This window comes from Quercus suber, unplaced genomic scaffold (genome assembly GCF_002906115.3).
Source record: "Quercus suber isolate HL8 unplaced genomic scaffold, Cork oak 2.0 scaffold_23, whole genome shotgun sequence".
Lineage (NCBI taxonomy): Eukaryota > Viridiplantae > Streptophyta > Magnoliopsida > Fagales > Fagaceae > Quercus > Quercus suber.
This window is the reverse complement of record NW_027069488.1, coordinates 1,927,288-1,938,209: the sequence shown is the minus strand read 5'-3', so window position 1 is coordinate 1,938,209 and position 10,922 is coordinate 1,927,288. Positions and strand designations below refer to the sequence as shown.

The 10,922-nt window shown below is 33.3% G+C and overlaps 1 protein-coding gene across 1 annotated transcript; it reads left to right on the top strand.

Moving 5' to 3' along the window:
• The first annotated feature begins 894 nt into the window (after positions 1-894).
• Positions 895-10,597, top strand: LOC112035629 (protein NUCLEAR FUSION DEFECTIVE 4-like). Its single transcript, XM_065765916.1, is given in 5 exon segments — positions 895-1,034; positions 1,095-2,063; positions 5,956-6,535; positions 6,537-6,778; positions 10,180-10,597. Coding segments are annotated over 5 exon segments (2,349 nt in total).
• The last annotated feature ends 325 nt before the right edge of the window (positions 10,598-10,922 follow it).

Genomic DNA, 10,922 nt, shown 5'->3' with positions numbered 1-10,922 from the left:
GTTTGAAAGTTGTGATTCGTTGTTGTCAATCCAATACTTAACCTAGCTCTTTCACCCATACTCTACAAATTTATTGTTTTGGGCTTGGACCACAAATCCTAACCCTACAATTGGCGCCGTTTGTGGGGAGAGCTTGAGTGTAAGGGGAAGCAGCAGTTGGTCATGGCTGAACCAGGGCAACAATCGGCAGAATCTGGGGCGTCCCAACATATAAACCCTTTTCTCAATTTGGAACGAAGACAAGACCGTGAAGGCAGTGTGCATACCACACACACTGAACGAACTCAACCCCGTGGCAGAAGTCATGTTTCTCATGCAGAGAAGAACAACATGCAAATAGAGATTGAAAGGTTAAGAAGGGAGTTGTGCCATGCGAAGAGAAAGCGTGCTGTCTCGCACTCTGATGATGACTCAAGAGACGGACAAGACCTCACTTATGAGCAGAGGTCTCGAACTCCAATCAGCAAATCTTTTTCATATGAGGATGAGCACCCTCGTAAGAAGCAATCTCAAAGGCCACCACATGGAGGGGTGGGCAATGATGCCATGAGTAAGGCTTTGAATCAAATCTCCAGGTCACCTTTCACGCATAGGATTAAAGGAACGAAACTTCCTCGGCGTTTTAACCAGCCAACCTTTACTATTTACAACGGTAAAACTGACCCTGTGGAACATGTGAGCCATTTTAACCAAAGGATGGCTGTCTACTCCAGAGACGAATCTCTAATGTGCAAGGTATTCCCTTCTAGTCTTGGACCCGTGGCCATTAGGTGGTTTGACAACCTGAAAGCAGACTCCATCGATTCTTACCAAGAGCTCACTCAAGCTTTTGGTTTACGTTTCGTCACATGACGAAGGGTGGCCAGGCCCTTGTCTTCTCTGCTATCCTTAAGCATGCGTGAGGGCGAGTCCCTTAAGGCGTATTCTGATAGATATTGGGAGATGTTTAATGATATGGAGGGCAACTTTGATGCAATGGCCTTAGACACGTTTAAGCTGGGTCTCCCCACTGATCATGGTTTAAGGACATCCTTGTTCGGCAAGCCTGTCACTAACATGCGTTAGCTTATAAACCGTATTGAGAAATATAAAAGGGTTGAAGAAGATCAGCAGCAAGGGAAGGGTAAGGATAAGGTTACCCCTCAAGACAGGAAGGACTTCAGATCGGATCGTTATAACAACAATAGGCCGAGGAGAGATTTCGCCGGGCAGTCAGGCTCAGCAAATGCTCAAGCAGTCAATACAGTGTTCAAAGAGCCAGTTCATCAAGTCCTGGAAAAGATCAAGAATGAGTCATTCTTTAGGTGGCCGAGTAAAATGGTAGGGAACCCTAAGAGACGCAATCACAATCTCTATTGTCAATACCACCAAGACCATGGGCATGCCACTGAAGACTGCAGAAGCTTGTGGGATCATTTGGACCAGCTGGTTCGTGAAGGCAGGTTGAGGCATCTTTTGCACCACTCCAGTGGCCGAGGAGATCAAGCGAATTTTGAGTCCAAGAAGAGAGATTCTATGAAACCTCCATTAGGTACTATTAACGTCATTTTCGCAGCGCCAGGAAGAACAGGGTCCTGGCCTACCAAAGTTATGTCAGTGGCTCGGCTACCAGCAGGGGATATTGGCCGAGATCCGAGGAGTGCTAGACAGGCTGCCCCGCCCATTTTAGGCTTTTCGGACGAAGATAAAGCTGGGACCATTCAGCCTCATGACGACGCTTTGGTAGTCACACTCAGGATCGGGAGATATGATTTGAAGAGGGTGATGGTGGACCAGGGTAGCGCGGTGGAGATCATGTATCCTAACCTCTTCAAGGGGCTGAACCTCACGCTTGATGACTTAACTCCATACTGTTCTCCCTTGGTCAGCTTCGAGGGAAGGATGGTTACTCCGAAAGGACAGATACGGTTGCCTGTACAGACTGGCTCAGAAGTAGTTGAGGTGGACTTCATTGTGGTAGATGTCTATTCCCCTTATACGGCGATTATAGCCAAGCCTTGGTTACATACGCTAGGGGCTGTTTCCTCCACTCTGCATCAAAAAGTCAAATATCCATCCGAAGGGTGCGTTTGTGAAATCCGCGGAGATCAATCCTCGTTAATTTTTATTTTAAATTTTTATTTTATGAGTCATGATAGGAAGAATAGGATGTGAATTTTATAAATAAGGGCATTATAGGAAATTTGGTTTAAACATGCTTTCATTCTACCAATTAAATACAGATTTAGATTTTTATTCCTATGTTGTCACCAGAAAATAGAATAGTAATATTTATTCAATTATAACATTTTGTATTACTTGTAATACTTATTCTTATTTTCACGCAATCACCATTATAGTGTACCAACATGTCCTAAGTGTTTGAACTCTAAACTGTAATACCACTTAGCAGATTTAAACAAAATTAGATATGACAAATTCACCGCGTTCATTAAAAACTAAAAAAATGGACTCCTTGATTTTTGCAATTTTTAAGAAATATTGCAACAAATGAATTAAGAAATTAAATTGACATACGACACAAAATTAGACCATAATTGAAATCCAATTGGATTTTATTTTGATTTTAACTTTAAATATATATATTCTATTTAAAAGAGGATTTCCCTCCTTAATTTGGTATTTTTTAAGGTAAAAAATACACTCTAGTATCTAATAACTTTTCTTACAAATGTTTTAGGAATATGGTCAATAACGTCACACCAATTTCCTTTCTTGAATTGGAACTTAATTTTATTCAAAAAAGATTCTCATCAATAAACAATGACTTCATTTATAAATAGGGATAACAATGTCAAATACCAAATTTAAAACACACGTTCAAAAAGAAAAATCCTAAAATTTAGGTATTTTGTTTTCACGTTCATCTCTTTTTTTCCTAAAATTTCTTTCAAGTTCATTTCTTTATTCATTTTTCCCTTCATGTTGATCTTTCTATTTTTCCTAAAATTTAGATTTTTTTTCTTTCTTTTTTATTCAAATAAAACACCTCCAGTATAAAAAAAAAAACCTCTTACCCACCTTTTTTTATATGTTTTTTAAATTAAAACAAATATGTTCTATTTAAATTCAAATTACTGCTCATCTAAAAAAGAAATACTTATCCTTATCCCATTATTTTCTCTATATCACTTTTAACTATACTACTATTTAAGAGGCTCTCTCTATTTGGGATCCTCATTTTTTTAGATAAAAAATGCCCCTACACCCCTATGTTTAAGTAGAGATAAAATTAAAGGATAATCCGGTAAAAATACAACTCTAACTTCCACTAAAACATTGTCTAAAAAATAGGGCCACTCTCCTGTTGATTTTCAAATTACTTTATCCACTTATAAATTAGATTTTTAAAATAAAAATTATATATAAAAAATAAAGACACAAGTTTTTTTTTTGGCTATAAAATAGGACCACTAAGTTTAATGTTTTCACTTTTTTTTTTCCCTTTATCAAGACTTTTTTTTTTTTTTTTTTTTTCAGTTTCCTTTCTTCTAAATTTTAATCTCACTTTTTTTTTCCAAATATCTTCTTCTTTATTTTTGAATTATTAAAAAAAAGGTGATTTTTAATGTACTCCTTTTTTTTTTTTTTAATGATTTATTTATTTATTTATGTTGGTGTTTGAATTGTTTTCTCTTCATATATGTTTGTACTATCTTTTTTTTTTTTTTTTTTTTTTTTTTAAATTTTAAAGAATGTATTTTCTATGTCCAAAATAAAAATCACTACACATGTGGTTTAATTGGATAAAAGAAAGAAACATCTCACATTGAGATGAATGAAAAATTATGATACTAAACTCAAAAAAAGTCTCAATATACGCGTGAAATGCGTGTGATTATTGTAGACGCTTACTACACCACTTTCAATTACACGTTTAAAAAATAAATTGCAACTTATTTGTTAAAAAGAAATACATGTTTATCCTTTTTATTTGTTTGAAACAATTTCTCATTTTTCCCTAAAATTTCTTTTGCGTTCTTTTTTTCCCCCTAAAATTTAGCCATTTTTTTAAATTCATTTTCCTCCTTCACGTTGGTCTTTTTATTTTTCCCTAAAATTTAGCTTTCTTTTTTCATCTAAATAAAATAACTCCAGTTAAAAAAAAAAAAAAAAAAACCTCTTACCCACCTTTTTTACATGCTTAAAAAAAAAAAAAAGTAAAACAAACATGTTCTATTTGAATTCAAATTATTGCCACTTTAAAAAAGAAATACTAACCTTTCCTAATCTTTTCTCTATATGACTTTTATAATTATTGCAGGCCCACTACACTAGTTTCAAATGCACGTTTAAAATATAAATTACAGTTTCTGCATATTTGTTAAAAAAGAATACACGGTTTATTCTTTTATTTGTTCGAAAAAAAAAAATCATATTCATCTTTTTGATTTCTTAAATATCTCATTGTACGCATAAAGCGCATGCAGTAAGGTTAGTGCATGTGTATATATATATATATATATATAAAGATATATTGAGATGTACAAAGAAAGTTATGCTCAAACTAGAAAAAGGATGGGTTCAAATGTGAAAAATTTATAAGTTAAACTAAAAATATGATATAAGAAAAAATTAAAGAGATATACTCTTTTAAATTTTTTAAAATTCCAGTTTAGGATGGTCCAAAAATGGAATAAAACAAAAATCTATTTTCGGACAATGAAAGCATGCATCTATATTATAACGTTTACGTAGAACTTACAAGAACTTATAAGAAGTGCTTGACAAACCAATAGCTGCTTTCTCTTTAAGACCATACTAGTTGCTAACCCATGCGATATATGGGAATAATTACAAAATGAGTTTCAAAAAGAAAAAAAAAAGGGTCATTTTTTAAGTTGAAGTAGTAAGCAAAAATGCATGAAAAAAAAAAAAGGATATTGAAAGAAATAACCCAAAGTTTTATTAGTTAGATAAAAGATAGTAATATTGTTTGATTTATTAGTTTTTGTGGGAAGGAATAAGAGTCCTGCATAACGCAAGATTAATTACTTTTCTTCATATGGTGTGTTTTTTCCTATAATATTTTGTCTTGTTGTTGCTTTTATTTTTGAATATAATTTTTATAATTGTTTTGCTTGTATGGTAAAAATAAAGAAATAAACACGTACTGTTTATTAAAATCACAATCTAATACAATTTTTTAAATCCAAAAACTTCTAATAATTCCCATGGCACCAAGATTTCCTGGTCAATTCTCCCATCAGTGTTAGCATGCTTCTCTTCTTCGTACTCACTGAACTTTCATGAAAGTTAATACAAATATCTTTCAGATTTGAGTACCCAGTCAACTTCTATAAGGAGCATCTCATGGATTTAATAAAGTCATCAAAGACATGTTATTTTACATAAGCAAATTAAAATTCATAAAAACAATCTATGAAGCCAATTTGATCTCTAAGACCCTAAAATTGATGTTCCTTACGCAGTATGCATAATGATCTTTATATATATAATACTTACACTGTGAATCTATGATGCTGCACATCCTTTAATCATTGATTGGGTTTCTAAATTTTGACGATTATTATTTTTGTTTAGAATGAGTGTTTTTTTTTTTTTTTTGGCATGTGGTAGTGTCGTTTTGAAGGCTGGTGTTTATAATTAAAAACAAAAAAAATTCACGTTCTTATTTGAATGATGTCACTTTATGCAAGTAGGATTTTCACTTAAATAGGTTGTAAAACCTTATTTATATAAGATATGTTGTAATATATATACCAAAAAGTGTCTATTGAAAAGTCATGACCCTTTAAATTTTATATACTAAAAGGTGTCTATTGAAAGATCATAATCCTTCATATTTGAATATACCAAAAGGTGTCTATTGATCGGAAAAGTATTTATTGAATGAAAATGTGCTTATTAACTGAAAAGGTGCTTATTGGCCAAACGTTTCGACTATCATAGACAAGGTGTCTATTGATCGGAAAATGTGCTTATTAAATGAAAATGTGTCTTTGCACCCACTTTTATCGCAGGTAATAGCATTTGTTGGATGAACAGAGTCTGTTATGTTGCTATCATATACAACTTTCCGTCTCATCGCCAAGTTTTAGTAGGGATAATAACTAGCTACCAAGGATTAAGCGCAAAGATGTTCACAGATATTGTCCATGCTGTTATGTCATCTGCAACCGGTAAAGCAGCTCAAGACTATCTTTTATTGAACTCTATCTTACCTATGGTGGTGTGTATTATAGCTGGTGGAGTACTAGCTCTAAAAATTGATGCTGGAAAATCTAGGAGCATGAGAGTTGAGTTCTTTTTAATGTTTGTGATAACAACATTGACTGGACTCTATTCAGTGATAAGCAGTAGTTTATCAACTAAGATATTGCCTTTGGTTGATGTCATTGTCACTGGACTATTCCTATTAGCCCCACTAATTGTCATTCCAATTGTAGAGAAAGTCACAGAAAAATTTGCAGGAAAATGGGATAAAAATACAGAAAAAGAATTGTGTGCAGAAAAGATTAATGGTGATGTAGGCAAAATGGAGGAAGGAATGAAAGAGAGGGAGGATGACAAAAAAAGATCCTAAGGTTGGTGTTAAAGAAGAGATTGGATGCATTTTGATGCTACAAAGAATGGATTTTTGGTTATACTTTTTTGTGTATTTTTTTGGTGCATCTTTTGGCCAGGTATTTTTGAACAACTTGGGACAAATAGCTGAATCTCGTGGGTACCCAGGAACTGCTTTAGTCTCTTTGAGTCGTTCCTCATTTGGGTTCTTTGGACGTCTCATTCCATCCTTGGTTGATTACTTTTCAAGGTGACTCTCTTACACTTTTTTTGTTCTTCTCTCTCAACTAAGTAATGCTAAGATTACAATTTTTACCACGACTTGCTCACCTAGTAAATTGTGAGTGGTGGAATAAAAGTGGTGGGTCCATAACTTTACCACTCACAACTTACCACATGCGTAAGTTATGACAAAAGTTATGGTCTTAGCATTTTCCCTTTCAACTATTATATGAGACATCATAATTGTTGAATAATGTTGTGATTTGGGGTTAACAATAGCACACGATCTAGATTCTCTTGAGTTTTTGAGGAATTTTATATATAAAGGTCAAGATTGTGCCACGTCGACATTCCACTTGTTAACAAAACTCTTAAAATAATAAAATATTAGTGTAAACAAAACAAAAAGAAGTTAGTTTGTCCTGCCAAACTTCATCTCTCTAGAAGGTTCCCTTCGCCGTCGTCTACATGAGTCAATCTCTTCTCTCTCTAGACATTGACAAAAAATGAAATTTTCGAACATAAATGTTTCTAATTCGGTTATGAGCTTTTACATTCCCTTTATTTGATTATTTGGTTGTTTTCTTGGGTGTGGAGATTGTTGGGTAGAGCTTCTATTTGTTTGATTTCCATGAGTGGCTATTGAAAATATTTATTTTGGCTAGAAAAAAAAAATACATTGGTAAAAAAGATATGGAGTAAGAGGATTAATTTGAAAAAAAAAAAAACGTGAAAATGCAAAGTGCATTCTTTAAGTTTGACTGAAATTCATTTCAGTCATTTAGCTTTACTTTTATTTAATGATTTGTTTGTTTCAATGGAAAACTTTAAGTGAATATAGCTTTTCATGTTTTTCAGTATTTGGTAACATAAAAAAAAAATTAATCAAAAGAAAACTATCTTTGGTCAACAAAAAAAGAATGACTCATTTTTAAAGATTGTTTTCCACTATTTTATTTTTATTTTTAGAAAACAACTTTATTACACAGCAAGTTAAATAAGAGAAATTAGAAGATTATTTTTCCAACTCATTTAAGATTACTACTAAACACAGAAAAATGAAATAGTTTTATAGAAAATAGTTTTTGAAAAATGACTTATTTTCTAGAAAACATTATCTTTAAAACAAATAGAGCGTAATTGAGTTCTCAAACTTTTAAAGTTATTTACTTCAAGCGTTTTGTCTAATTTCATTAAAAAAAATTACCGTTAAATATTCAATTAACTAATCAATAAAGAATTTTTGGAAAAAAAATTCTTACAATAAAATTCTATAAAATATTTTTATTAATTATAGATTTTTTTTCATGATGATAATATTTTTTTAGGGGCAATTTTTTTAACAAAATTAGATAGAAGGTTTGAATTAAATAAATTTAAATTTTAGAGGGTCCAATTAAACAAAAATAAATTTATAAGACTAAAATTAATTTCAATCAAATTTAGAAGTTACATTTTACATTTTAGAAAAAAAAAAATTGCTTTCAAAGACTACATGTTTATGCTCTATTTTAATATTCATTGCTTTGAAAACACACAAGGTACGTACAATTTTTTTTTCTTTGCTATCTTACTGTGGGGCCAGAAAATCAGGCAGCCTTGGCCCACTCCAAGCCAGGCCCAAGGGCCCGCGCCGAGGATGCATGAGGGGTCTGAGGATGAAAGCGCGAGAACCGACCCCCGAGGAACATATCCGAGGATGGCCCCGTCCTCGAGCATCCGAGACCTCGGAAGAACACGAGCACCACCCCACCAAAGAGGGTCTTCTTGAATATCCGAGGAGGAGAGGGTCCAGTGCCACGCGTCGGCGACGGGAGCACGGCGAAGGAGCAAGCCTTAGGCGAGCTGTCACCTTTGCATTGAATGCCCTCAACTAACGTCCTGGCCGCATTAATGAGGACAGGACTCCTGAACAGTGCTGCCTTGGGTGCTGCAACCCACTGGAGGAATGGGGATGCGGCTGATGGGATAAGCTCTCAAGTGGTGGCCTGACTGATCGACAAATGGAGGGTTAGGATCAGTTTAGAGAGGTATATAACGTAAGGAGTCTCTCTTGAAAAGGGGATGGGGGATTGGCATTAAGAAGTTCTGTAGTGACTTGTGCCCTCTGAACCTTTGTAATCAATCTGAAAAGAAATAATAAGAACATCAAGCTTCGGAAGACCAGTCCGAGGAGCATCATTGTGCATCCCAATCCATGTTTAAGTTGATAAATCCACATGCAACCATGCAGGGCAGTTGTACCCCTTACTAGGGCCTAGTTCTTGAACCCACTCTCTATAAATTCATTGAAGGGCAAGCTGGGCTTGGGTCCACTCTCTTAACTTGAAGAAGTGTCCCAAATCTGGTCTCTACACTTACAATAACAAGGATTGCGGTTTTTTTTTTTTTTTTTTTTTATAATAATATTTTTTTTAAAATTTTTATAACTAATTAATTTATTTGTTATGGTAAGATAGAATTGTGATGTCCACACTTTTAAAGCAATAGCATTCACACCGTTGTAAACCATATCATCATGGAGAGAGAGAAGAAGAAGGGGATGATTTTTTTGTTTGTTTGCAGAAGTTGTTAACTATGTTTGGTCTAGCCGTCCAGGTGTTTTAATTAAAAAAAAAAACTATTATTTAGAATTTTGTTAGTGGAATCTAATGTGTCAAAATCTAGAAAATTTATTATAAAATAAATGGTCAGGAAGAAATTCCGAAACCTATATATATATATATATATATATTTTTTTTTTTTTCTGAATCAACCTTCTTTTGATAGCAATGATCATGTCATCATCAGCGTACGAACAGAGCTGATCCTCCTTTCTTTTTCATAAAGGAAAAATTGATTTGCAAATCAAGTTGGTGCATATTTGAATTCATTTACACGAACAAAAAATAAAAAAAAATTAACACAAGACAACAAAATTTAACATGGTTTAGCCAACTCTAAGTTTACATTCACGTGTAACTTCAATAAAAATTCATTATATCAACATTATGAATTACAATTGCTTTCAAGCAAACTCTACAAACCAAACTAACAAATTCACGTTCTCACACAAACAACACTCATAAACATCACAGATATAAACAAAACCTCTCACAAACACAAACTAACTCACAAGCCTGACTTATAGACTCACAATCTCAAAGCCCCAATATATCCAATTAATTGTCTCACACAAAAATAGACATACACTCAAACTAATTTTCAATGAAACTCATTCCTTCCCTTTTCTCTACTTCCTTCTCCTCTCCATCCATCCAAACACTATGTTGTAGTTTAATAAGGAGTGGTTGCAAATAAGTAATTTACACTTAATCCCAAAAGGAAAATATATTTATTTTCTTTTGGTACTGATGTATTCATCTAAATTAAACTGTGTTTCTTAAAACTAAAACTTGCAGTTTGATATATGTTTGAATAGTTTTGCAGACATATAATTTCAAGACCAGCATTAGTAGCAGCATTAATGACTCCAATGGCAATATCTTTCTTCTTACTTCTCAGCAGTGACAACATCTCCCTCTTTATCAGCATTGCCATTATAGGAACATGTACTGGGGCAATTACTTCCATTGCGGTATCCATCACCGCCGAGTTGTATGGGACAAAGAATTTCTCTGTAAATCATAACGTGGTGGTTGCAAATATTCCATTAGGATCCCTCATTTTTGGAAATTTGGCTGCTTTTGTTTACCATAAGGAAGGAAATGGAGATGGAAAATGTATGGGAATGGAATGCTACAGAAGCACTTCCATCATCTGGGGTTCTCTTTGTTCTCTTGGTATTTTCATAGCTTTAGTCCTATATGCTCGTACACGAAAGTTTTACTCGCAATTGGCAGCATAATTAAGTAGCTGCTGGTTGTGGTTGTAGTTTTGAACCTTCTTTGTAATCTATCTCAATAGACTTTATTTCTATAAAGAAAAAGTTAACGAAGGTCCTAAGGGTATTGATTTATAAATTACTTTTAAAAACTTTTTATAAGAAAAAAAAAAAGTAATTAACTTTTTTTTAATAGTTTTTTATATTTATTATTTTTCATAAAAGTGATATTAAAACTTTTAAATTAATGATCTATTAATAAATGCCCTAAAAGCATCCATTCCCTTGTATAAATACAATTTTTTTTTCTCTTGTTCTACTAGTAATGTATATTGTTTTTTTTTTTTTT